General features: G+C 43.0%; 1 protein-coding gene across 2 annotated transcripts; it reads right to left on the reverse strand.

Annotated features, from left to right (window-relative positions):
* Nucleotides 1-27,591, reverse strand: GSDME (gasdermin E). 2 transcript variants are annotated; one of them, XM_030489742.1, is made up of 11 exons: nt 27,391-27,591; nt 25,652-25,765; nt 22,955-23,185; nt 21,628-21,820; nt 12,186-12,357; nt 11,076-11,196; nt 6,634-6,822; nt 4,576-4,703; nt 4,274-4,460; nt 2,662-2,735; nt 1-1,709 (listed from the first exon to the last, which is right to left on the reverse strand). In XM_030489742.1, exons 3-11 carry the CDS (start codon nt 23,163-23,165, stop codon nt 1,479-1,481), a joined length of 1,506 nt encoding a protein of 501 aa, XP_030345602.1. In that variant the 5' UTR covers nt 23,166-23,185; nt 25,652-25,765; nt 27,391-27,591; the 3' UTR covers nt 1-1,478. The 2 variants fall into 2 exon arrangements, with proteins under 2 accessions (XP_030345602.1, XP_030345610.1); XM_030489750.1 differs by having other exon boundaries at nt 22,955-23,219; nt 27,391-27,539.
* Between the last annotated feature and the right edge of the window lie 327 nt (nt 27,592-27,918).

The raw sequence follows: 27,918 nt of genomic DNA on the forward strand, positions 1-27,918 counted from the left end.
TGAGGTTATAAGTTATTCTATTGTTTTGACACAACATTTTGATAAATTAGTCACAGAGGCAACTTCTGAGCAGTGATTAGCAAAAGACGTTCACACAAACACACATCCTCCCCGAAGCAGAGCAACGTGCTTCCACCCTCCTGAAGGATGTTTCCAGATACACCAGTGTGAGGTTCAGGCAGTGCCATCAACTTCACTGACCAGATGAGACACAGGGCCGGCAGCAGCCCGGCATGCACAGGGATCAGGCACTCTCAGGGCATGGAAAGGGACTATAGGGCTTTTTTGCAAAGTCACTTCCCCAGGGAAAGCTGAACTGACAGGAGTCGGTCTTAAGACCATCTGCTCCACAGCATGTGGGAATAGAGGAGAAAACTAAGGGCAGGACTCAAGCCACCAGCTCAGCTGCAGGGGCTGGTTACTGGTCACCCCCATGCACACCACAGCTGCCTGCTTGTCTGTCAGCCATCTCAGCCTTGCCTGGAAGCACTCACATTCCACTTACCTGGAACACCACCTTCCCACGCCCGTATTTACAGTGGTCTGTGCTGCATTTCTGTCCCATCCACATGATTACAAAAAAATTACAATGAAAAAAGGCAAAACAGTCCCAAGCCCAACAGCCCTTGGCAGCTTTACCAACACTTTGCTTTTAGTCAAAGAAACAAGCAAAACATCTGCACTTAAAATGCCACATGGGTAAAATGATAATTTCTGGGGTGTTTTGTGTGCACACACTGAAAGGCATCGCTGTGCCTCAAAGAGAACATTCAGAACACAATTTAAACAGCAGAAACTTGGTGAGGTGAGTAAAAACTTCCTGGAAAACCGAAATGCTGAACAGAGGCACAAAGCCCTAAAATGCTCCCTGTTTTGGAAGAAGAAAAAGGTTTATTTATTTCCTGCAGTGCAGTTCACATCTGTAAAGCCAAACTACACTGAACAACTGAAACCCTAATCAAGTACCTCTTCGAGAGCCCTCCACTCTGCTTGCTCCAGAGCCAAGGCATTTCCTACATCAAGTCCTAAGTGAGCAAAGCAGCTACTGCATTGCAGACCCTGGCCTTCCGCAGCCTGCTGGTTTGCTTGCTTACACAAAGCAGTTCGTACCTCACAGTTTTCTCCCATGCATAAATGCAAAAAATCAGGTTCTAAAGCCCCGCAGACGTGACAACGACCAGAACAGCTACGTTCAATTCCTGTTCCAGGCTTGTCTTTTCTGATTCCCCCCCTTCAGCCCTTATTTCTGCATTTCCCACTGCAGCCACACGTCTCAATGAAGCTGCAGAGCAGCAGCAGCGCGCCTGAGGCAGTGCAGAGTGCTCACGCTAGGCCTGCTGAGCCCAGCCTGGCCACATAACCCCCACCTCGGCTGTCCTATGCACTCAACCCAGCGGCTCTACTCCTAGCTCAAGCACACCAACACTACGCTGCAGAGCTACAGAAGAACAGGCTAGAGCAATAACTCAGCAAAACTCCTACACATTCCCACCTAAAGCAGAAAATCCATACAACGCAACATAAAGAACCAGTGGGAAGAATCCAGGTTCTTTCGTAGTTACAGCTTTCACAGCAGACTCTGTCATTTCCAAATTAATGTTTGATGAAGCAAATAGCCTTTGCACCATGTCAAATCTTCCTCTGTCAGTGAGAGTTGCCACCAAAGGACTGCTCAGTGCCACAGTGCCATCAGCTGCAGCGATGTTCGGCTGCGTTTATGAGAGAGAGCAAAACACAGAGACATCAGAAAGGTTTTCCAAGCAGGCCTCTCCTGCCGTTACACAGCTCACCGGAAAGCTTACAAGGCAGCGGGAAAAGGGCAAGATTCCCTTTACTATTAGCCTTGACAAGTACACCGTCCTCATCCAGAACCAAAGCTCTATGACACCCTTTAAGGGGAAACATCTCTCCTACAGTGCCTTTTCCCCAGTTCAACCTCTCTCACTGCAGGTCTGAGAATCACAGAATAGCCTGGAAGGGACCTTAAAGCTCATCCAGTTCCAACCCCTGCCATGGGCAGGGACACCTTCCACTAGAGCAGGTTGCTCCAAGTCCTGTCCAACCTGGCCTTGATTTCCTTAAAGACACAAATCCCCCCCACCTTAATCGCTGAAGATCACACTGAACTCTCTCTCTTGCTCTGAGCAAACAGCAGCACTCCCCCTGCACCTACATATTTACAGGTTTTACTATTATTTTTGTTAGTGAGCTTAAAAAGCTTAAAAAAAAAAGCCCTGCCCTGTTCTTTCAGCAGTTCCAGTGAATGGGAACTTCAGAATTTGCCACGGCCCAAGCACTGATGCTATCGATGGGAAATTCCTGTTTCCCAAGGGCAGGTGATTACTGTTACCAAGACTTTAAAATGGGCTAGTGAGACTATTAGTAAATTAAAAGTTGAGCTTAAGTTACAATTTTCTTTTGCTCACAGCCCACAAAATCTCCCAAATACAGAAACGTTTCAGAGGTTTGGGATCCATCTGCAGTAAATTACCTGCATCATTTGCCACTGTCAGACTCTGACCTTGCCAAAGCAATGCCTACGGCTGAAATCTGCACTGGAGCTTAACACCTTTATCAGGCAAGAAACACGATAAGGCAGAGGACAGAGTCATTACTGCTGCTGGGGCACACATGCTACAGAGCCACATTTTGATTACTCACCAAACAACACAATGCTGGAACCACCTGAAGATCACAGCAGGCACGCAGCAGGACAAGAGTGTAATCAGGCAGCTCTGTGGAGGAAACAGTACAAGAGGAAGATTGTTTCAGTGAACACTGCACCAGGCTGGCTGCTGGAAAGGGTTCCTTCTCAACAGTGAGCTCTGAGATGGGGTTCTCCTGCTGAGCAAAGACAGGTGAGCAGGTGAGCTGCATTTTTGGGGCCCATCTGCACATACAGCACCTTGTGAAATGGATGCTGGAGAGCAAAGTGATTCAACGCTGAGGACAGTTGTCACAAGTGCTCTGCTGGATGCTTGGAAGAGGCTGATGCAGCCCTTTCCTGCCTGCCTGCTTCCGAGACTGTGGAATAAAATGGGATGGGTGATGGGTACAAGCCCCACACTGACTATCTCTGCCCTTGAGAAAGGTCAGCTTGTGGGAAAGGGGATTTCCTCCCCATTATTCTTGTCTCATCCATAAGCATCTCCCCAGTGTTTCACTCCGAGCCTGCAGGCTGGATGAATCATTTAGGCCTTGAATAAAACAAGAACCTCTGCTCTCAAAATCCGTATGAGATGCTGACTTCAGCAAAAACACATCTGAGAGGAATGGCATAGCTGAGACTGTGCTGGGGCAGGGAGACAGACCAAATGATCCCTGTGGTGCCCTTCAACTCAGAGGCTGTAAATCCTACTAAAAGCAACAGGCATAAACCCAGCTTTTGATTCTTGATCCAACCACATTAACGCCTGGACTTCAGCAGCAGACATTATGTCCAAAGCCAGGTGATAATGCAACACGCTCAATTAACTGCCCCCTTCTGTTAATAGCATCTGACAACTGTTACCACATCAGCAGGTTTCTGTTTTCTATTTCTTTTCTGTCTCCACAAATGAGTTAAGCTCTTCTACCTGGGTTCAGTGCGTAAATGGATGCACACTGACATTTTGCTGCACACTACCACGTCTAACTAATACCATACCGGACTTCCCTTCGTTATCTTATGTCAGGAAATTCTTTATATATGAGAAAGAGGAGAAAAAGCCAGGGAAGTCTGTCTTGGACTTTTCAGGTAGCTTTTAATTAACACTGTGGTGCCAACTAGATTGTGAGGATGGCATTTGTTTGACATTTGTGTTTAATCTCCTGTTCCAGCAGCTGCAAAACAACCCTCTAATTGCAGTGTCTCCACATTAAATGCATTTCTGCTAAATATAGTTTGCACCTCACCAATATACGCTGTGACACAGAAGACAACTCCTAATTTGTAATTCTCAGCATTTAGGCGGGAAGGGCTGTGTATGCTGTAGGAACAGGAATCAGCCTGCCAAACTGGAGGTGCCCACACTCAGAAGCAAGCAGAGTTAAGCAATCCTGGGGGAACGTGTATTTTACAAGCACAATCTGCCCGTGATTGAGGGCTGAATTTAAGTCCCAGCCAAGAATGCTAAGCATGGTTTACCACAAACTCATAAAAAGGGAACAGAACAAATGACAGCCACTCAGCTCATCAACGGCTCAAAAGGAGCCATAAATGCTTTAACACAGAGGGAGCTTCTAAAAGGAAACTACATTTAAAAAATGGCCCTTCTCTTCATTCACAACATACCAGAGATAGCACTGATGAGCAGGTGAGCAGCTGAGAAGAGTTCTTCATCCTGAGGCTGGCATTTCTGCAACAACAGCTCCTTCTGCAACCTGCACCCTAAGAGCTGCAAGAAGTCCAGGAGGTCTCGTTGTTGTGCAGGTTTTAACTCCTTCAGGTCTGGCTTGTCTCCTGTGCAGATATCATCTACCTGGAAGCAAAAGAGTAAGTAAACTTCTTCAAAAGAGAAAAGTTCCAGGAAAGGAGAATGGCAGCTCTATTCTGAAACTGCTTTTGGGAAATAAGCAAAAGTTTCTCCGTCTTACCACGTCCTCCAGGGAAGTCACCATTTCTTCACAGAGCAAGAGCTCACAAAGGGTTTTATATAAAGCTCTTCGTTTGTCTTCCGGCAGCTTCACAAAGGGCTGGAACTGAGTCTTCAGCCGTGACAGATCTTTCTCAAGAAAGCAGTAAGAAGTAAAACTAAGTATTTCTGCACAAGTGCCAGTGAAAACGGTTAGCATTTTTGCTGTGCGTTTCATAAGCTCATTTATCACCACATCCTGACATCCTGATTTCCATCAGCACAAGTCATAAGGCAAGGCTGGAACACATCTCATTCTATTTCCCTGCGAAGCCAACGAAGCATCAATGAAAGTTTTAAGAAAGAAGAACAGCTGCCAAGAATCAATGTTTTAGAGTTCAGTATCTAATGTAACCTGAACTAACCATATATTAGGTTTCTCACTTGAAAGTTCATCTCCAGAAAATGTTAATTTGTAAGGCAGAATGAAAAGTTCTGCTCTTAACTTTACTTCTTAATCTGTGGGTTAATATGAATTAAAAAGTCAAAGGTATGAGTCCACACACAGAACTAAAAGTTCCTATTGCAATCCTCAGTTGTTACTGTCCTTGTATTTCATCAGGTACATCAAAGAATTACAACCCTTCACCTCTGACCCTATTATTATTACAAAAATCAGGACAAAAATCTCTTCTTGATTGAAATACTGAATCCATTACAATAGATACAATAGAGGCAAAAGAGAGTTCACTTCTTCCCCCACAGCTCAACTATGACACTGAAACAAAATGTTTTGTGACATCAAATTACCACTTTGCTGAAAGAAAATAAGTTTTCAAGTCAGTAATGCCAACTGGAAGGTTGCAATGTGTTTTTCCACGTTCCAAAAATATGGGCACACAGGCATTGTTAACCTTGTTTCAAAGAAATCTCCCTCCGTGTCACTCCAGTCAAGAAACATGCACTCTTTAACGATGCCTTTTGTATCCAAAGATTACTTTACTGGAAAACCAAAAACCAACCCAGCCTCAGGCAGATATGTTTTGTACCTGATGCAATCGTATGACTGCCTGTACAAAGAACAGAAGAGGAAACCTACTTGAAATACCTTTAGTAGAAACAATATTTTTATGGTTTTTTCCAGGAGATATAGTTCAGGTTAATTAATGAAACCTCCAAGCCTTGTAAGCGAGAAAGGTGCAAACATACGTCAGGCTAAAACAAACCAAACCAAACAGTGCATTCTGTCACAAATAACTGGGTTTTATATACACATGCAGACAGAGTTATTCCTTTCCAACAAGCCTACATGGGAGAATGACAGAGTTTATTTCAGGACAACAAATACCTATTTTGGTCACAGTCCACGGAACAGCCAAAGGGTGAAATGCAGAGATAACAAAAGTGATGTTCATCATCAGAACCAGCTGTAAGAACTCTGCCAAGAACCTAAGAACAGTAAAGTGTGTTCTGAGGCCTTGATTTGTTTTCCCTTTTTTCATTCCTCTGGTGACAACCCTGCCCCCGCCTACAACAAACAAGTTGTGCATGGCCATTACACCAGTTTGCTAATTGCCATTTAAATCACATTTTCATTTTGTCAGCCATAGTTGATACCAAACACCTCTATAAAGCGTCTCAGGAAATGATGAGGCTAAATGAAGGGGGGAGATGCCTTTGTGATTTTTGAGACTTAAAATTACCTTTAACTGAGAAGCTTTACTAAGAGTATTTTCCAAATGATGAAGGCATCAGTGGCCCTTTCTGAATGAAAGCATAAATCACCACTAATCTTACAGAGTTCATCCAGAATGTAACAGAACTGGCATTAACACCTGATTTTGTAAGGTCATATTTATGACAAAGGGATTCAGGCTGTTCCTGGGGAACAGTCCACTGCATATACCTACCGCAGCAGTAAATTCTTCCATTCTTTCAATGCATTCCCCTAAGAGTTCCTGATAAGGGCTATTAAAATGAACTAACATAATTTCTTACCCACTATTCTACCAGATTATTTCCTCCTATCATGTCGCTTAACTCACTGTAATGGAATAATGTAAAGCATTTCTGGTAATACCTTCTTTCAATACACTTAAAGAAGCATCACTGGGAATGAGGTTTTTAGCCCCAGAGTACATCTCATTATCAACAGCATCTGGCTGATAGAGAAACGAAGCATCTCCGAATAGTGCTGAATAGGGACAGGTTGAGCCTTCTGTGCTTTCTTTTTCAAAACCTCCTCGCTGTTCATCTAGCAGACAGAATTCTGTAATTAGAAATACAATTTAAAAAATAAAATTAATAAAACGCACAAGTAATTACTGAGTGAGGTGCTACCTTATTTTGTCTAGTGTTCCTGTGCGTGATTTCTCCATGGCTCATCTTTTTCAACATGGAAAGAATGCCAATGGTTGCTATGAATGTGAATTAGACCCTGTGGCGCAGCTACCAGCTACAAAATGTGACACCAGCTCATGGGAATTAAGGTAATGCAGGCAGCAAATAACATGAAAACTTCTCACTGACACCATAAACCTGAATGCTGCATACAAGAGATGTAGGTATGAATTCCTCGTGTTTTCTGTCAAGTAACAGATGCACTGTAACGCTGGCTAAAGGGTCCACTCATAATGGAGACATGTGAAAGCACTTTCTGAGATTCATATGAACTGTGAGAGTCCTTCACAGAGCTTCTTCTGGTCATGGCACTTACAGATTCCCCTTTCTCAGCCAAGCTACAGGTCCACCCTCAAATTCTCCAGATGAGTGGAAAATAGGGGGCTTTTCAGAGATTTTAAAGGACTTGCCCCAGGCATGTTCACTCTGCAGTATACTGTCACTCTGCAGGAACTTCATGGAGAAAACAACACACCTGGCTGGATTACCCTTCCTGCCTTGTCTTCATGACAAGTGCTGGCCTACCTGACCCAAACAGGACTGCCCATTTCCTGCCACCCCAACACCCAAGCTGATGAGGCCAAGGGACTCCTCGGGTACACAGGAAGCCTTTGTGAAAGTTATGCTGAGAAATCTGGAATATCAAGTTCTGTCCTCATGTGTCCACTACTGTGCCCCAAAGATGCAGAGTATAATCAAAACCCTGTGCATATATTGATCATCTTTTATCATCTCAAATGCAAGACCTGTAACTGTACTCTTGGCCTTCTGCAGCAGGTCTGAGGAGAATGCAGAGAGGCTACCAAGAGAAACTCAATTTTAGAGTAATACCCGACAGCAAAGGGGAGGGAAAAAAGTAACTAATCAAGCACAGTGCTCACACATAGCAGGCACAAAACCTAAATATAACCTTGCTGCAGTTGCAAGAGTCTGTCTCACCAAATTAAGGACATTCAAAGCAGAAGAGAAAGCACAGAGAGCACTCCATCAGCAAAAGGCTTTTCAAAGGGAGAGCAGACAAAGAAATCTCTGCCACAGAGAGAGAAAGACGACAGAGGCCTTTATGCCTGCATAACCCTTCACAGAGAAGAGTGAGCTAGAGGAGCAGAAAGCAATTAACACAACTTAAACAATTTCCCAAAGCAATGAGACCCCAACAGCAGCTAAGGCACCGTAAGGCCAACATGCTCATGTTACTTCCATGGATAATAACAAGGCTTTCAAACGACCCCTTAAGGGTGGAGATAGTGCTAATGAACTACCTGCCCTCCTAAGGCAGACTGATGCTAATAGGGGAAACCAATACACAGCATCATCAAAAGTTTTAGAAGATACAGACCCTGCCATTAAATCTCAGACAGGACTTGATTCAAAGAAGAATACAGGATGTTTTGTACTGAATGTTTTGTACTAGTAGGGCTGTTAATTAATTTTCTACCTCATTAATTTTGTCATACTCTTAAAGAAAAGAGAAGGGAAAATAAGCAGACGAAAGAATATAGACACTACTGTGATATTTTCTCTCTTGAATTCTATTACACCCATCGATGACCAAACTCCACCAGTGCAGTTAGATCTTGTTAGTTATTCAGAAACATTTACAAAAATGGAAGAAAACCAGAGATGATCAATGAAAACAATCAAAGGCAAAGAGACTCCTTTGCTTGGAGAAGCTGAAAAGATTAGGACTGTTTCATTTACAGTCATTTAAGAGGAAGCAAGTCACATATATAGCAATGAACAGAACAAAGCAAATCAAGGGGTACTACTGTACCTCCTGTTTTGTAAAGCAAGAACAAAAGGACCTGCAGTAAGACTTTAGAGACCCAAAACTGCAAAGCCTGTAACAGGAACAGCTTTTACATGTAGTGAAAAATTAGCTGTAGAAATCAAAGACAATGATTACAGGAAAACATTATGGTAAAGGGATCAGAAAAGGATTAGACCTCTTTTTATTTCTTCTTCATTTCTTTAGAAAAATGTCCAAGCATGTCCAGTCACATTAGCCAGAAATTTTACATACCACTTCTCCTTACAGGATAACCCCCACGCTGCCAGTGGCAAAGGAAAAGCAGCAAAAAAAAAACCTTAATGCACCTTATTCCATAATTATCTGTGAAGAGAATCACATTATGCTACAACGTGCGACTGGTCACTTTCAGTCTCATGTGAAAGGACTACATTAGTCTCTGGATTCAACTTCAAAGGCTACTTTTATTTCCATAAACAGGTGCTGATCACTGCTCAGACATTAAAAGTTGAAGGTTGGGTACCACCATATTTAAAATCCCTAATTTTGTTGTTAGTTCCTCCATGTTCTCAATGACACTCAGGCAAGGGAAGATAGAACATTAAAAAAAAGAGGGAAGCCATATGTTGTTTGACTTAAACCACAAAGCAATGCTGGGCCAGTTTTGAAGCTTAAAAGACATACATTTAACATGAAAAAAGGAAAAAGAAGGATTCTAGATTTCTATGTAGAAATGACATAAGCAGGTTATCAGCTATACACCTGTGTAGTCAGACAACCTTAACTGCACCTGATTACTCTGAATTACACTTTTATTATGACCATGAAGCCAATGCCCTCTGCTCTGTCCCTGTGTTCAGTCTATGTCAGAGCAATTCCACATTTCTGAGATTTTTTTTACAGGTTACATGATATTTACTTACATTCCTGAACCTACAGACTTCCATAATATCAGAAGTCAGTTGAAGGAGAATGATGGAGAGTACCTTCTACATTTCTTATGCAAATAAAGTGCATCCTGGATTGAAATCTCAACTGCAATTCAAGTATTTCTTCAAGGTATCATCTCCTGTTTCTCCCCACATCAGTCCTTTTCAACTTGACCTTTACAAAGTCCATGTGATTTCCTTCCTTCTTGCATAACATCCCCTGAAACCTCCTTTAGGTCAGGGAGTTTAACTGAGGACAGACAAGAAAGAAAAACGCAAGCGATTCTGCAGAGCAGAGTTACTACTCCCCCCAAAGCCAACTTCAATGTTGTTTTTACTGGACACCTGAAAGTATTTGACCTGAAATAAATAAAGTGTGATCAGAAAACACGACAAGGGCATTTCTGTAACCATTCTGAGAATAATCTATGTATGAAAGTGTAAAATAGACAGAAAATATTAAACTTCAGTCCTACAGTTTATGAATAATTCTTTTCTTAGCACGACTGTTGTCTGAACATTCCTGGTTGACCATCGATTTATATTCAGTTCACTCTCCCTGCCAACAAAGGAAGGCAACAGCAGGGGCTGAGGGCCAGACAGCTAGAAGCAAAACTGCAGAAGACGACCTGGACAGCAAATTCAAGAGGTTGAGCAGTGTGCCCTTGCAACTATTGAAGTTTGCTGCATACTGGGCTGTACTGGCAAGAGCATAGCTAGCAGATCGATGACAGTGATGTTTCAATTTGGAAGACTGCATTCAGACTGTAGTGTGCAGTTTTGGACTCCCCAAGTACAAGACAGACATTCACATACTGAAGCAATCCAGCAAACAGTTACCAAGGGGCTGGAGATCATCATGTGTGAGAAGAGGCTGACACACAGGGTTTGTCCAGGCTGGAGAAAATACTGCTAAGGAAGAACCTTACTGCTATCTACAACTACCCAATGGAAGCATGAAAAGAGGACAGAGCCAGACGACTCTGCATGATGACAGGACAAAAGGCGATGATAGACACAAATTAAAGAAATAGAAAGTCTCATCAGTATTAAGGGGGAAAAAAAGTTCACCACGATGGTGCCAAACATGATAACAGGCTGCCCAGAGGGATGGTGGAATCTCTGTCTCTAGAGGTAATCAAAACTGATCTAACTTTGAACTTAGATCAAACTTCAAAAGTTGGCCCTGCCTTGAGTTGGGGCTTGAGCTAAATGGTAACCTCTTGTGGTCCCCTGAAACCTGTTATTCCAAGTTTACGATTTATTCAAACAGGTGAAAAGACATTACTAACTCAGAAGGCAGCATTTCACAGCACAAATAACTGTCAAGGCAATGGAGACCATACAACATCATCACCTTCAGACACAGGGAAATGTAAAAATCATTGCCCAACAGACAGCTCTGTTGAACCGTGTACCATAGAAAATGAGCTTTATACTTACCAAACTGGCCACTGTGCTTTATAAACAGTTCAATTACACCGTAGGCAATAGTGGTTGCAGGAGGAATTTCAAGGATCACACTAGAATCCTTCATCATACTTCCACTTTCACTAACTGAAACCTAGAGGACAGATTTATTCACTGTTTATCTGATTCAGTTATTACGTAGCTTAAACACAGAATTAATTAAGGGGAAAAATAGAGACAAAGAATGTGTGCTATTCTCCATGATGTCCAACTAACGCACATGTTATATCTGACATCTGTGAAAGGAACTACATGAGCAGCGAGTGAGAAGCACAATGCCAAGAGCAGCTCTCAAACTCTTAGATACCCTCTCCTAGTGCAAAGTTGAGTTCCAGGTGCAGTTTTTGCCAGACTGAGTCACTAGGAAATGGACTTCAGTCTCCTGCCCTGCCCTCTTTTACCCTGGAACCTCTTTTATCCTGGCACCTGGCAGCTATCTCTCAGCTGGAAACTGGTACCAGGAAGGTGGCCCTTGCACAGCGGGTTGCTGAACTGCAACTCCCAGACCTCTGCTACTGGAGACACCCTGTACACAGAAGTGATTCATCTGCAATTTATAAAAAAAACTTACTATGAATGAGCGTATGTTTTGACTTTGGTAATTCTTTTTCAATTCATAGGCAATTTTTCAGATACCCTTATAATGCAGTTAATCTCTGCTCCCATGATCGACAACAAATAGCTTCTCTATAAATATTAAAACTCAGTAGACACAGCAAACATTTTCGATGAATGATTACTTGGCTTTTCAAATAAATTTGCTTCAGCAATGCTTTTTGCTGTTCAGCTTTCACTGAAATGTTGTATGTTTGGTTTATATTTTGCTCTAGGCAGGAATCTACATAGAAACTGAATCACAATTTGACAGTATTGATGGAAACCACATTCCAGGTTCATGCTAAAAGATGGCATCTTTTGCCATTGCAATGGGAAAACATGTTACTTTCCTGAAGTATCACAAGTAAGCAGTGCAGTGAGTTCAAGATGTTAAGGAGGCATAAAAAGTACTCTGAAGTCTATTTGGAGAAAGCATAATTTCTTCTCAGATAACCTGCAAATGTTCTGTTCCTGGCAGAATTTTACCTTTACTATTTTTGTGCTGCATCCCACCACACCACTGATTTTCTCTTCTGTCTGGATGTGTTCAGTTATCGTGCACTTCTGAGTTGTTATTATCTTTTCTCTCAAGATGCACAGCACTTCACGTTTCCTTTCCATTACTTGTTGCAGTAAACTACTGTTTAGATTTATTGTTCTGAAAAAGAAAAGATGCCATTAACAACATAAATACTGAATTGAGAAAAAACATTTTCTTAATTGCTTGAAGAAGCTTTTATTGTAAAAATAACAATGGTTTCTGTATGAGCAGTCTCCTCAAAATCATTATGTCCTCTTTTGTTATTGGGTAGCAGTAGATATCTGTATTCCTCAGCAAGTCCTAACACATGTATTGAATTCTTGATTCCTCACTCTGAGCAAAAATGGCAGTTGCCTAGCTACTTTTTAAGCAAAAAAAGAAAGGGAGAACTACAGACAAGTTTAAGCTTCCAGTGTACTATGAAAACAACCAGCCAGGCTCATGGACACTGGACTAAACCCTCTGTTACAGTAAACTCACACTGACGTTAACAAGGCCACGGCAGGGGATGCTGGCTAACCATTCTCTTCAGTCTCATGTTAGCACAAACAGTGTCAGTAAGTCAATGGCTCCCACCCTGCACTCTCTACTCCAAAGAATTATTTCTACCAAAAAGGCTACTGGGGAGTAAAAACAAAAGACCTGTGCTCCTGGTCGATATTATGAACTCCCTGCAGCCTAGCACACTACTGCATACATTATGCATGCATACACATAATGACAATACCTACAATATGTAATACATAAGCACACAATATAATAGTATTATCCACACACCACAAAGCTCTGCTTAGGAAGAGTGAAGTTGCAGTCAAGGAAGTTAGGAAATAAACAGCAAGCAATCTCCCAGTCTGGTTAGTTTCTCTTTCTGTAATCAAGCCCTATTTTCCCTTACAATAGTTCTCGGTTTCTCTCTCTTACCTGACCAGGCCGAGTCCCATTTCTCACCCCTCATTCACCTCAGCCTTGTACCACAGCCAGCCAGCTCACCAGCCCCACCTCGTGTAATTTCTCTTCTTTTACCCTCAGATGGCACCAGCTGTTCATGGCTCCCAGCCTTAGTCTCCCCTCCTCACAGTTTATTATCACCACTTCCCAGCCATGTGGCCAAACTCAGTCTCATTTATCTCCCTGTCACCAGTCAGTCCCACCACCCCTGTCTTTGTACATCCTTCTACCTGTCACAGGTGTGCCATCAGGTGCTCCTCAGCAGGGGAGGTGACATGGGCTCCTTCATGCCCAAGAGCTGATGTCCAGGCTCACCTGGATTAGGACAGCTTGGGGTAACCACCACTGGGAATGCTGGTTTGGCATCTGAAGGCCCTTGTGCAGGCAAAGGAGTGCCCTGACATGCTTGCTGCCAAATTCTGAGTCACCAGGACTTCTTGAGGGATGAACAGCACACTAAGAGAGTGATCACCTCAGTGCCAACCCTCACACCTTGCTATGGATCTGTTTCAGTGTTCACAACTGGCTGAGCGGGATCAGCACTGACCAAACACTTCAAAGGGCTGGATGAGAAAACATGGAAGAGATTTCATGGATTTTGGAAATGGAAAAGATTGCTGGAAAAAAACCACCAAACCCACCTGCTATAAACTCCCGTGTTATTCACCAGTGTAACCTCACGATTTTCAGTTAATGACTGGGACTGTCACAGTCAAAAGAAAAATTTTTGTGGGAGGGACCTCAAATCTCTAGCCCCTGCCTCCAATTTAACAAGTCATCTCTACCTCACAACATAATTCAGTGTGTGTTTAGATGCCGCCGGAGATCTTCCTAAAGTTAGGTTCTTCTGCTCCTTCTAAGAAAGAAAGTGAACTCCCAGAAACAATGAGAAAGGATTATTTTCTAGGCAAAGATGACAAAATTCACTACCTTGGCTTCTGCGGTGTTAACATGCTTTCTGGTAACAGTTAAAGCAACTTCTTAACTGTATCTAATTGACTAAAATGTGTCAATTACAGTATACTTTTGCAAAATACCCACTGGAGGTCCCCAGATGAGATGCCGTATTTTCTATGAACAGATAACTCGAGCAAGTTATCTTCCAAGATAACTTGGAAGATTAAAAGATTGCTATCCCTGGCTCAAGTTATTTAGTCTTTTCTCCTCCCTATTACTGTAAATGGCATTTATTCATGGAGCTGAATGGCAATTCCCCAAAAATGTGACAGAAAGACATGTCTAAGTCAGCCTTATTTAAATAGAGATATCTCCATATTTAATTAAAAAGTTTTAGATTTATTTGATTCTAGAGGTTTGGATTTATGCAGTCTCCATAAGTCTGAAGTCAGCTTGGGTCTTTATTATATTAAAAATATCCTGAGGCAATTTTTGATCTTTGGAGAGTTAATGCTTATATGAAAGTTCAATCAGTTGGAATGAACTGTCTGAAAACCTTAAAGTTGATTGTTTAACCAAGGGAAAGAAAATACCTCTGAAGCAATGCAGCGGCCACCAGAAAAGCACCCTTAAACATTCCTGAGCTTATTAATATGATGTTTTTTCTTCTGGTGCAGAGCCATGCTTTATGCTTGGAATGCAGTGAATCTTTGGATTAAGCAAAAATTGAAGAAATGTCAGGCAATCACAAACACCGCTGCTCTCAGAAGTGTCTGCCAAACCAGAGCTATTAGTTATCACCGTAACAGACCATCAAGCCTATCATACACTTCACAGTAATTATTTATGATTCTGAAGAGGTGCACTAAGCATCTTGAAAATACAAATTAATGCACTAAGAACTTGCAATTTTAACATTTGACCTAAGAAACCGGAGGAGAAGGAATACAATGAAGAAGCACGAAAGCAATTTGTCATTTGCTTTCCTATGATGTATGTTTTGCCTGCTTTAGAGGATGACAAACTCACCAGATATTCCCAAAAGTTCCAGCAAAAAGACCCAAAACAATTAAAAGTAGAAAAATGCAGATTAAATTGAGATTTGCTGGGTTTGACAGAGCATTAACATAAGAAGCGTATAAAATATGATTTCACTGTATAAAAATGAAGGACCAGAATAATTCAGGAGACTTTTTCTTACGTCAGGGCACTGGGGTGTTTAGTCTGGAGAAGAGAAGGCTCAGAGAGGACCTTATCGCTCTCTGCAAATATGGAGAATGGAGGATGGAGCAAGGAAGTGGCTGGTCTCTTCTCCCAAGTAACAAATGACAGGACAAGAAGAAACAGCCTCAAGCTGTGCCAGGGGAGGTTCAGATTGGATATTAGGGAAAATGTCTCCAATGAAAGGGTAGTCAGGTATTGGAACAGGCTGCCCAGGGAGGTGGTGGAATCACCATCCCTGAAGTGTTCAAAAACCATGTAGATGAAGCCCTCAGTGATATGGTTAAGGGGTGGACTTGCCAGTGCTATGGTAATGGTTGGATTTGATGATCTCAAAGGTCTTTTCTAACCTAGTTCATTCTATGATTATTATGTCCAAGGTGGGACTGCCTCCAGCCCCCTCATGCTCCTGGCTTTGAGGTTCAGATGCAGAACTAACAGCAGAGTGGCAGAGTGAAGGAGTCAGAAGACACAGACCGGTAAACAGGCCTGGTGAAGAAATTTCTGAGGCAATGCTGCATAAGCTGCCACAGCACTGGAGGCTACTCAGAGACACTAAAACAAGGGTACAGAGCTACCTGCTTCCGTCCCTGAGGCAGCACTCCTGCAGGCACTACGTCTCAGAGGTAACTTTGAGGTCCTCTACACAGAGCTGCACTGAGTGTCAGAGACACAGCTGCTGCCTCAGCGTCAAGATTCAAGTGACTTCAGTGGGATATATTCAACTGTAAAGCCAACAGAAATGCTCTCCTGTTCCCACTAAGGTTAGTGAGTACCCGATTCAGAGCTTCAAAACACATACCCCTACCACAGCTACAAATACCTTTCATTTTAGGACAGCACACTTAAAACGCTCTCCTCTAGTCTTCTGGCACTGAATTTTCTATTATAAAACCCCTTGGACTCCAGGACTGTGTGTGGGCATATCAAAAGTTATTACTGCAGCACAGCCCGTGGAAGGCAAAACATTCTGCTCTTCTCAGCGACTCAAACAAGAGACAAGACAAGATAAACAAATACTCAGCTTATCTAAATTAGCACTGAAAATAGTCATCAAGAGCAAAATGCAACAGGGTTAAAGTTTGACAATCCAAGCAGGGCTTAAAGTATTGCAGGGCAATGGCCACTGAATCTGTGAGTGTATTTTTGCAAGAGCTGAACTCATTTGCTAGCATAACACCCTGAATATCAAGAATATATCTGAATAACAAGAGATGGTTGAGTTAAACCCCTGAGAACACGTGCATGCAGGCACACAAATTGCATTGCATATTTTTTATTTGACAGGTCACATTTCAGAGCTTTTATTTCTGTTCTACAATCATCACTCTCATCATCTCTTTCACTGTCTATTGTACAGGAGCCCTCACAGATCTTGCATGACCTGTACTACATCACCATATTCCTTCCCACCATAAGAAGTTGAGCTGAAGAACTAAAAAGTTACTATATGAAAGTTACTACATAAAATACATAACTATATAAAAAGTTACTAGATAAAATACAGTGAGATGTTGGTTTGCTAAGCCCCATTATCAACACACAGAGTATGAGCCTGTGTAAATACAGATAATTTAAAAGATAAAGATTACGGGGTTTTGTTTGATTGTTTGTTCTGCTTAAATAACCTTCCTGAGGTCAGTGATTTACTATACTGGAAGCTCTACAGGTCAAACATGAACAGAAAAGAATTTCTTTGAGTTTTAATCACAGTCTCTCCACATGTAATTGGATTGAACACTTCCACTCTCCTATAACGCAAAGGCTTTCTTCGCTTTTATTCAACATTTTTCTTCTTGCATGAGGAAAGCAGTAGAAAATACAGAGGTGCAAAAGCAATTTGCTGCAGACTGGAAGCAGAAATGCAGGAAGAAAGGCAGAAACCAATGGAAGGCAAGAGAAAACAGACAACACCTGGCAACAGAGCAGGTTCTCACAGTTAGAGAAGAGAGCAGGAGCCTGCTCTGAACTCCACAGCAGAGACTGAGGGTCTTTCTTTCAGATGCAGAATCTCTGACCAGACTGTCCACAAAGGACTCCCAGTTTTTTGTCACCAGCAAACTTGCTGAGGGTACACTCATCAACCCCATCACCCAGACGACTAATGAAGATGTTAAATAGGACTGGACCCAGTATTGTCTCCTGTGGTACACTGTTAGTCCCTGGCCTCCAACTAGACTTTGTACTACTGCGCAACATGCTCTGGGTCCGGCCATTCAGCCAGTTTTCAACCCAGCTTTCTGCTCATCCAACCTATACTTCATCAGCTTCTCTATGAGGATCTTATGGCAGGCAGTGCTGAAAGCCTTAAAATAGAAGATGGAATATCCTCTTAAATCCAGAGCAATATCACTGAGCTAAAGGCACACAACTCGGACCCAAAATCAGTATGTTACAGTACTCTGTGATTTAGCAACCACAATGTAGTATGAAATAGAAGAATAATGTAAAATAAAATATGCTGAGTTTATATATTAATTTTTATTAATAAAATTACCATTTAACTTGATTTTTAAATTGTGTATTATGTTAGTAAGTGCGTTCTGCATTTACAATGTCATTGCTTCTGCAAATCAGGCAGGATTTCATCCTGCACCCTTCAGCTGTTACTCCTTTTCAGAACAGGGGAGGTAATGCGGCATTGGAATCTAATTAAAAGATCAGTAGGACTCTCCTTCAGAAGGTTCACCTAAGAGGTGACAGGAACCCAATTTGCTGCCACTGAGGACTTCCAGCTTGCTGAACCTTGAACACTCACACGACTTAGTGTAGAAGGCACTGTAGCATTTTTTTAGAGTTTTCTGCTATTTATCTGCAACTTCCATTTAAACAGCCTAATACAAGAATACCATTTTAAAATGCAATTTAATTACTCTGTATATGTAGGAATAATAAACAAAACAGTAACTGATGAAACAAGCATAAGGAATGTATGTCATTACGTGAAAACAAGAACACTTAGTTGACTCTCCTCGCACAAGGACTGACGGGCAAACATCCATCTTTGGATGCCTTGTATCCCAAAATCACTAACTTGTAGGTACCTGCACTCCAGAATGCTGAATTCCTGTATTCCACACAACGCTCCATGAACAAGACAAAAACTAGAAGCTTGGACAGAATCCACCACAAATCACAGAATATGTATGAATGAGTATCTGGGATTTCATTTGTAAGGCATTACCACAATTTCCAGTGAGCCTGGCATTATGCTGAAGGAAAAAAATTAACATTCTGCTATCCTCACCATTTCCATGACCTGGCAGAAGCCAGACTGACTGGGTATCAATTACACACTTTGCATAATAAGCTTTACTAAGCTATGAGCATCTTTTCTATGAACTAAGAATTAGCTCCTTGTAGCTAGGAGGCACACACATTAACCTCATCTACACTCATATTCGGATTGGTGTAGAGCTACTGATTTTACACACACACAAAAAGACACTATATTTCTAAGTATGTAGCTACATGCAGGATTATAACTCCAAGATGTGATGAAGTAAATCTGATTTGCTATGGGAGGATTATTTGTTTGAACAGAGTAGGTAACTCACTGCAGGAAGCTAAATAAAAGCTTACTGATCTAAACTGAAGTTACTCTGGTTTGTTTTTCTATAGCACTCTACCTAAATCCTGACTGACACTATTTTACTGGTAGTAGATACTAATTTCACAGGCCTGGTACACACATTTAGCCCAGTATTTTCTGCTTTTAATAAAGCATTTAGTACAGAGATAGCAAGGTGCCTTATTAGAATAAGTTTGTTGACTTGTGAACGCTCACAATACAAAGAACAGCAGCCACTTGTTCCTGTGAAAATGGATTATTTCTAGAACATCAGTGTATCTAAAGCAAATTTACAATGCTCCTGACAACTTTTGCACTGATAACAAAAACCTATCATCTTTATCTTCAAAGCATCAGCAAAGGCTATTAAAATGCATTACAGCACCTGCTGCAGATCTAAGGTACAATGCTATAACAAACAAACCACTCTCATCTCCCACAAGTCAAGACCTGCAATACACAGTAGATCCCTGACTTGTCAGCTGCTTGCCAAGTAGGCTTTGGTCCATGACTGTCTGATTGCAAGATTAAATAAATACAATTTCAGAGTTGGACAGGAAGTGTTGCATATCTTGTAAATTTAAGATTATAGTTCCCCTCAGCTATTACCATAGCTATATTACTGTATAACAGCGAGCAATAGATCATAGAATGGTTTGTGTTAGAAGGGACCTTAAAGACCATCTAGTTCCAGCCCCCCTGCCACAGGCAGGAGCACCTTCCACCAGAACAGGTTGCTCCAAGCCCCTGTGTCCAACCTGGCCTTGAACACTGCCAGGGATGGGGCAGCCACAGCTTCTCTGGGCAACCTGTGCCAGGGCCTCAGCACCCTCACAGGGAAGCATTTCTTCCTAACGTCTAATTCAAATCTCCCCTCTTTCAGTTCAAAGCCCCCTTGTCCTATCTCTACATGCTCCTGTAAAAAGTCTCTCTCCAACTTTCTTTAGGCCCCCTTTAGGTACTGGAAGCTGCTACAACGTCCCCCTGGAGCCTTCTCCAGGCTGAACAACCCCAGCTCTCTCAGCCTGTCTCCATAAGAGGTGCTCCAGCTCTCTGAACATCTTTGTGGCCTCCTCTGGTCTTGCTCAAGCAGGTTCACATCCCTGTTGTGTTGGAGAGCTAGATGCAGTACTGCAGGTGGGTAGAGGGGGAGAATGACATCCCTCGACCTGCTGGTCATGCTCCTTTTGATGCAGCCCAGGATACAGTTGGCTTTCTGGGCTGCGAGTGTGCACTGCTGGCTCATGTTCAGTTTCTCATCAACCAACATACCCAAGTCTTTCTCCTGAGGGTTACTCTCAATCCAGCCTCTGCCCAGCCTGTATTTATGCTTGGGATTGCCCTGACCCAGGTGCAAGACCTTGTACTTGGCCTTGTTGAACTTCATGAGGTTTGCATCGGCCCACCTCTCAAGTGTGTCAAGGTCCCTCTGGATGGCATCCCTTCCCTCCAGCAATCCCTGCCCTTGACCACACCACACAGCTTGGTGTCGACAGTAAACTTGCTGAGGGTGCACTGAATCCCACTGTCCGTGTCGCCAACAAAGATGTTGAACAGGATCGGTCCCAACCCTGACCGCTGAGGAACACCACTCATCATCATCTCCACTGGGATATTGAGCCATTGACCACAATTCTTTGACCGTGACCACCCAGCCAATTCCTTATCCCCCAAGTGGTCCATCCATGAAATCCATGCCTCTTCAATTTAGAGACAATGATGACATGCAGGACAGTGTCGAACGCTTTTGCACAAGTTCAGGTAGATGAGGTCAGTTACTCTTCCCTTAACCAGCAGAACTGTCACTTTGTTATAGAAGGCCACCAAATTTGTCAGGCACGATTTGCCTTGAGTGAAGCCATGAGCTGGCTGTCACCAATCACCTTGTTATTTCCCATCTGCCTTAGCACAGTTTACAGGATGATCTACTCCATGATCTTGCCAGGCACCAAGGTGAGACTGATTGGCCTATAGTTCCCTGGGTCTTCCCTTCTTCCCTTTTTAAAAACGGGGGTTATACTTCCCTTTTTCCAGTCAGTAGAAACTTCACCAGACTGCCGTGACTTCTCAAATATGATGGATAATGGCTTAGCAACTACATCCACCAGTTCCCTCAAGACCCACAGATGCACCTCATCAGGTCTTGTACACCATGGACTTGTGCACCTTCAGGTTCTGTAGATGGTCTTGAACTTGATATTCTCCTACAGTGGGTGGTTCTTCATTCTAATTCTTATGTGGATCTATACATGTGTGGACCATGCTGGCTCACCTCTGCTATTCCTTCGAATTCAAATAATCCAGTTGTCTAGCACAGTGGCTCATACACACGATTATACAACCTGCTTACATCAGAAGTAGTACTGAGTTCAGTTTCCATAGCATTTTCACCACTAACATAGAGAAACCAACCCATTTTTTTTCCCAGATTGTTACCTCAGTACAGTCCCCCAACAAAGGGAGGATTTGGCTTTTGTTCCACAAGGTAATTCATGCAAATACATAAGATGAAATTGCAGAGAGATGTTTTTACAAATGAAAGGGAAAGGTTTGACCATGAAGCTTTCAAAATCTGGAAAAGTTCATCTTTCTATATATGATTTATCACCTAAAAATCACAGCTTACAATAAAAATAATTCTCAAACTCTGGCAACGCTGCAGAATCAATTGTTTGGTGATCGCACTGACCCAAGCCTTTTCAGCTCAGTAATCTTTCCCAGCCATTACAAGGCCCACATTAAAAACATACCTGTCCTTGACGTCTTTCATAAGCTGCTGCAAGTCAATCTCCTGCTTCCTCAGGTTTCCAAATGAGGACTGGTTTTCCACATAGCCCTTTCCTCCAGCTCCCAGGCTGATCTTTCCAAATGAAGTTTCAATGCTTCCTTGAACAAAATTTTCAAACTTCCCCATATATTTTGCAAAGTCAGACTCCACGATTACTAGGAAAGCAATAAAAGTGATTTCTACTTGTGAAGAGAAGTGCTGAAACGGTCCTGAATTGATTGGAAAAACAGCAACTTACAGAAAATATGACAAGTTAGTGAAGGCCAACAGTATCGAGTAGGTAAATAATGAAATCTATAGTTCTGCAGCTCTTACTTCTGCTGCCTCTATGTTTTCATCGTCTTCACTCTGCTATCTTTTATATTTTGCCATTTTAGGAAAACATAAGGTGATTGAAATGCTAAGCTCAGATGCTATAGAAGAATCATGAAGAATGATTGAAACTTCTTTCAGCTACAACGAAAAACTGCAAAGCAGACCTGCTTGTACAGCAGGGTTAGTATCTTACCATTATCTTGACATATCTCATTACAGGACTGTCCAAAGCTCACTGAAAACCAACAGAAGCATCCAACTGGCTTAAAACAATTCTGAATCTTGTTCACCTATAACTGACTCAGCATCAGCTAATCTTCCAAGCCAGCTACAATTAACATCTCAATTTAGAGACTTCTCTATTTTCCTGTGTGGAATTGTGACACACCTAGAAGTATGGGATTCCAGATTGTTAATCCTAAAACCTGGTTAGGACCACTGCAGCTGGATGAAGAACAAAGTAGAAGGGTCAACCGTTTTTAAGAGTCTGTACAAGAAGAAAGGAAGCAGAGATAAAACTTGCTTGGCCTTGCCTGTACAAGCATTGCCTGGGCTACTGTCATCACCAAGACACTTTATCCAGTGCTTTTTGACCAGGAGCACAGTACAGTTTCACACTACCATCACTGCCTGGAATCCCCCAGTAGTATTTTAGGGGAGTTCCTGTGCCGGCAGATAGCACTGTTGTTAAACAGCAGGACTGCATGGCTTGACAACCTTCAGCACATAATTTCAGTAGTCTATGTAGGCAAAACATTACCTATTTTTTTCTTAACAGTTATTATTATTGGGTTTAGTTAAATAACTAGTCAAGTGATAAAAGATCCGGTCATCTCATTTCCACGAATGGAGAATAGTTCAGAGCAGTCCTCTGAAAGGAGCTCCCTAGTAACACGATTGAGAATACCAACCAAAAGATCAGGCTTTGCATTCTTTTTACCTGCAATAGTAGTGCTGCCCGAGTATGGCTTTACCTGGTTTGATGGGTTTGTCTTCAGTAAGCACATCACTCAGGGTGACTGTCAAGAAATGATACTTGGGCTTCTGCCAGCACCAGAACTTCTTTCTCTTTGTAACTAAGCTCAGAAGTTGGAGCTTGTCTGAGGCGTTCAAATGGGAGACAGGGATTAAGTCACCTCCGCTGTCAGTTTCTCTCACAAAATTCTTTGTTGCTTTTGCAAACATCTTGGGGAATCAATTAAAGCCTGAAAGAATACATCTGGTTTTCAACAACTGCAGCTGGAAAGTATAAATATGTATATTGTCACTTTAAGATTTTCTTCATATCATTGGTAATAATGCAGGAACAGCTAATGTTTTAACCTCATCTTTTCCACTCCGAGCTGGGAATCATAACAGTTCAAACCACTTAAACCAAAGTAAAAATAGGAACAGATGAAAGAATTTTAATTAAAATCTGAAATAAGCAACAGTGAATAAGCAAAGAACAATGCACTGCAAACACAATACGTGAGGCTTAAACATTACAATAATAATGCATGAAATTTATGATCCTGCAAACGACAAAGAGTGAAAATAAATGGGTGAGAAAATAAATCTTCCGACATACACCGGAGAAGTTCCTTCAAGGAACACTTACAGGTAATTAATCAGTTGGGGAGGAAAAAACTTACTCAGCTTACCTGAAATTCCAAGAAAAAGCATCTGCTAATGAGCACCCCTGCAGAGACTGGCTGGGATGAGAGCACCAGGGCAGTGGCAGAGGACTTCTGCCTCCACACACAATCCTTCTTTTATTACCTAACATAAAGTTATCTTACTCTGTATACGGTAATTGGGGGGTATTACTCACACAAATTATCTTGATCCTTTTAATAGTAAGCAAACACATGCAGGGACAACAACAATTCTCTGTAAAAAGCAACAAATACTCGTGCTGGCATCTTTGTGACCAGGTTTTGTTTCTGAACTCTACCCCTGAAAAGCCCCCATTAGTTTTGTTCTTTCTGAAGCTTTCTACCTTCAGTGTTTTCCAATTTTCTGTTTTCCATTAGCATAACTACAGCTAAATTGAACATATGGTACTTGCAACTGTTATTTGTGTCTGCTAAACTGCTACATACATTATCTTATTCTAGCTTTTAAATGCCTTGAATTAAGAAATGATGGCATCTCTTATTGTGCAAGGGTTTCCTTATCTCAAGCAATGCATTTTGCTGTATCCACAAGGAACCTTTTCAACAAGGAACACTAGCTAAACTCACAGGAGAAATGGTAAAAATGACCATTCGCAAGTGCTAAATACACAATTCTAATACAGTAATTTTTGCTCTTTTTAAAAAAATCTAAGCTTTTTTGGTATTCCAACTCTGTGTTATTTGATCTAATCATATTTCCAGAACTAAATCTTTTTCCTCTTTTTTTTTAAGTTGGCAGCATTTCTTTGAATTCCCCCATCTGACACTGACTGGAAAGTTTAACTAAGATCATAAGATCTCTTAGCTGAGCAACCACACCTTTGTGATTAATTACCTGTCCTGCTCCACAGAGATGTTAGATTTGTCATGTACAAACACAGGCCAGAATAATTAGAACAGACTCCAAGCAAAACCTGGTATTTCAGGACTCGTGAGAGAAAATGGAACACTGAATAAAGACTATTAGTGGTTGGTCCACAGGCTCCATGTTTCAGTATCAGCTGGAGGACAGAGGAAAAAAAAGCCTTTTGCAGATGGAAATTTACTTTCCATTAGCTTTTCCCAAATCCCATTTCAGGTAACACTGCACACAGTATTTACCAATTCATGTTGAGGTATCTACCTCCTCATGAAACCCCTGTGGCCTACACTTAGTTCTCTATATAAGCAAGTAAAGGATATTTCCCAACAACACCTGCATGGGAAGGATTTGAACAATGTCAAAGCCAAATAACATTTTACTGAAGAGTCTTCTGGGACTTCCACTGTAATTGTGGCTGTCACAAACCTGCAGCACAGGCCCAGCTATATGCACTGGGAATATTTCCAGTGGCTTTCTTGTGGAAAAGAAATTCCCAGTGGTCTTTTCTCTGACCTTTTCCTAAACTCTGAACTGAGATTGATTTTTTTCATTCTTAAATTAATCCTCCTGAATTTCCCTGGTACTGACCTCAGTGAGAACACTTTAACAGAATGAGCAATGCAGCTCCACTGCAGCAGAAAAAACCCCCCAAACAAACAAATCAATCCCCCACCAGCCCCAAAAACTAGTTTTCTTTTTCCCTGGGACTTCTTTTGCATGACACAATATTTCACCACCAGCCAGATTACTGATTTATAATGGAAGGGACCATCAAGAAAATTCTCATGGCCTGCATTAGCTGCTCTTCCCTAGCAGAACCTTCTTCCAACATTTCTGTGCTCTACACGACTTTCATTCATTCATTCTGATCCCATTCCTACATACTTGATTCACATAGGCATAGTCTCTGAAAAGAAAAAAGCCCACCAATTTCTGAGGAGTTTATGATAAGACAAACTGCAAAACCCAGTTCCTGTGATTTGGCATTGTTATACACTCACTAAATCTCATGAGAAGAACCATTACCACCATTCCACAAACCTCTGATTCATGCTGGTTTGTCTTCACCCTCAGTCACTGTGCTTTTGATTAGTAAAAAAAGAATACCCAGGAAAAACCACAGAGCACTTATGAGAACTGCTGAGACTCACCAGGCAGCAGAGATGGGACTGTCTTCTGCCTCACACCTACAACATTGGTGTCTCCCACACTTTGCTGTGCTGGGAATGCCTTTGCAGGGAGCATATTTGCTGGTGTAGCTGTACCTGCAAAGCAAGAATATTCTATCCAAATTCCTGTTTATGTCTCTTTGGATATAATGCCTTTAACACACCCAAATATCTTGTTTCACTAGTTCACAAAACAAAACAGACATAGGGCAATTGAATGTTGACATTAGTTGACATCAGGGAGTAAATACAGACAAAGAGCAGTTATGGACATGGCATTAAGAAAACTCTGCCTTTGGTGCTTTCTCTGGAAGTTTTGCTAGAGCTGTGCTTGGTTTGGTAGAATTAACGGGAAGGTATAAAAGCTGGTAGGAAGAGCCTGTCAGAGCGATTTCACTCTTGCAGATTGATAGCCAGGCAGGAAAGCAGAAGAGGAAGGAGGAGTACCTTCCTTGCCCACCAAGAAATTTAAAATTAGCCTGGACCTGGGCTATAGGGGAGTAGTCAATGAAAGGGATGAGATCAAGTGAAGATATTTACAGCAGCTTCATTGTCTACTTAAACAAATCATACCCCTTTTCTTTCCTTTATCAGAGCTCCCTAACTCAATATAGTGAGACATGAGAGCCAAAGAAACATTTTATGAATAATCAGCATTTACCTTTGTCAGCACTAAAGCAAGTTCTCAACAGTTGCCTGACATTTCTTACATTCTGTATATACATACACTGACCTTTACAAAAATGCAAAAAAGCTTTTTTTCCCCCCATTTAACACAAGATTACCCAGCACAGCGGGCACAGTACACAGGGAATTTGGGAAGAGGGGGACAACTAGGCCACCAAATGCCAACGCATCCCTTGCCAATCCTGGTTGTAAGGAAACAGCCCCTGAAGGCCAAAGATGACCACGCAAGAGCTGCGGTGCCAGGAGAGCTGCTGGGGGTTAACTCTGCTGTGCAGCAGCAGTAACAGACTTTGAATCCCAATGAACTCAGGGTTGACACCGAAAGACAACTAAAGCATAGAAGTGATGACAAGCAGGACGTGTGTTTTATTACAAACCCTCACAGTTATTTTCACCTCCTCTTTCTAGAGATTTTAAATTAAAAACCAGCCATAAAAGCTAATACGCAAAGCCTAGCAGGGATGTTCACAGAACAAATTTCAGTCCTTGAACGTGTGTGGTACCTGAAAACACATCCAATGCATTTTAGCGCTGGATGTAGCCCTCTTTTGTGCCTTTACGGCTTTACAACATGTGCCTCCAAAGGCTCGACGCTGCACGGAACCACAGCGGCTCATGGCACCAAGAGGGACGCTGCAGCCTCACCCAGTGCCTCCTGCAAGGCGGAGGTGCGAGGCCGCGGCGGGAGCTGCACACCTTGGGCACGGCCCAGAGCTGCCCTTGTCCCTGGTGAGCAAAACACCGACCGCCTCGACCCGGCCTGCGCGGAGGCGGCTCAGGCTGAGGGTCCCCTCAACGCTCCTTAAACCCCACACAAAACCCCCACGCGTGAACAGCGGCCATCCCTTGTTCTGCCGCCCCTGAAGCCGGAGGGCGCGAGGGGCTGGGGGGGAAGGAGAGCGGAGCTCCGGCACGCAGCGAGGCGGCCGCGGCGGCTCCTCCCGAGTACCCGCCTGTCCGGGTCCGGCACGGGCACACGGCGAGCCGAGGCCGCGCTGGCCTCCACCGCCTCCCCGGGCCAGGTCCATACTCACGGCTTTCCCGGCGATCCCCGCCGCCGGCCCCGAGGATGCGGCGAGCTCCGCCCGCGGGGCGTGCCGAGCCGGACCGAGCCCAGCCGCGCCCCGAGGCGGGGTGCCGGGGGCGAAGCTGCGGCGTAGCCGGGTGGACCCGCACAGCGGAGGGGGTCCGGCCGGCGGGGCGCTGCGGTGCGATGCACCGCGCAAGCTCCGCCCGTGCGGGAGGGCGCGGTGGCGGCGCCCGGGGCGCTGGTCGAGGCGCGGCCGCCATGTTGCCGCCGCCCCGCACATGGTCCGGGGCAGGGGCGCTGCCGGTGTCCGCCCGCGGAACCCCGAGGCGGCTGCTAGCTCCCTGCACCGGCTCTGCCTCATCACCTCGGCGGGCTGAATATACTGCCGTGGGGTGGCTGCACGCACGGGATCCAGCTGGAGGTGTCCGTGTGGTGTGCCAGGGACTGAGGTGGAGGGCACGGTTGTGCCCATCAGCTCCCCGATGCAATGGGAAGCTGGTTTTGCATGGCTGTTTCCTGCCAAATAACACAG

This window comes from Strigops habroptila, chromosome 1, assembly GCF_004027225.2.
Source record: "Strigops habroptila isolate Jane chromosome 1, bStrHab1.2.pri, whole genome shotgun sequence".
NCBI lineage: Eukaryota > Metazoa > Chordata > Aves > Psittaciformes > Psittacidae > Strigops > Strigops habroptila.

Bases quoted from the DNA above. Each gene is read 5' to 3' on its own strand.
- GSDME (XM_030489742.1), bottom strand. From the start codon at position 23,165: ATGTTTGCAAAAGCAACAAAGAATTTTGTGAGAGAAACTGACAGCGGA. The intron at 12,358-21,627 runs GTATGTTTTTAA...TTTCTTTTTCAG, and splicing joins ATGAAAGACGTCAAGGACAG to AACAATAAATCTAAACAGTA. The intron at 2,736-4,273 runs GTATGTTGTGAA...TTTCCTCCACAG, and splicing joins GCTCATCAGTGCTATCTCTG to AGCTGCCTGATTACACTCTT.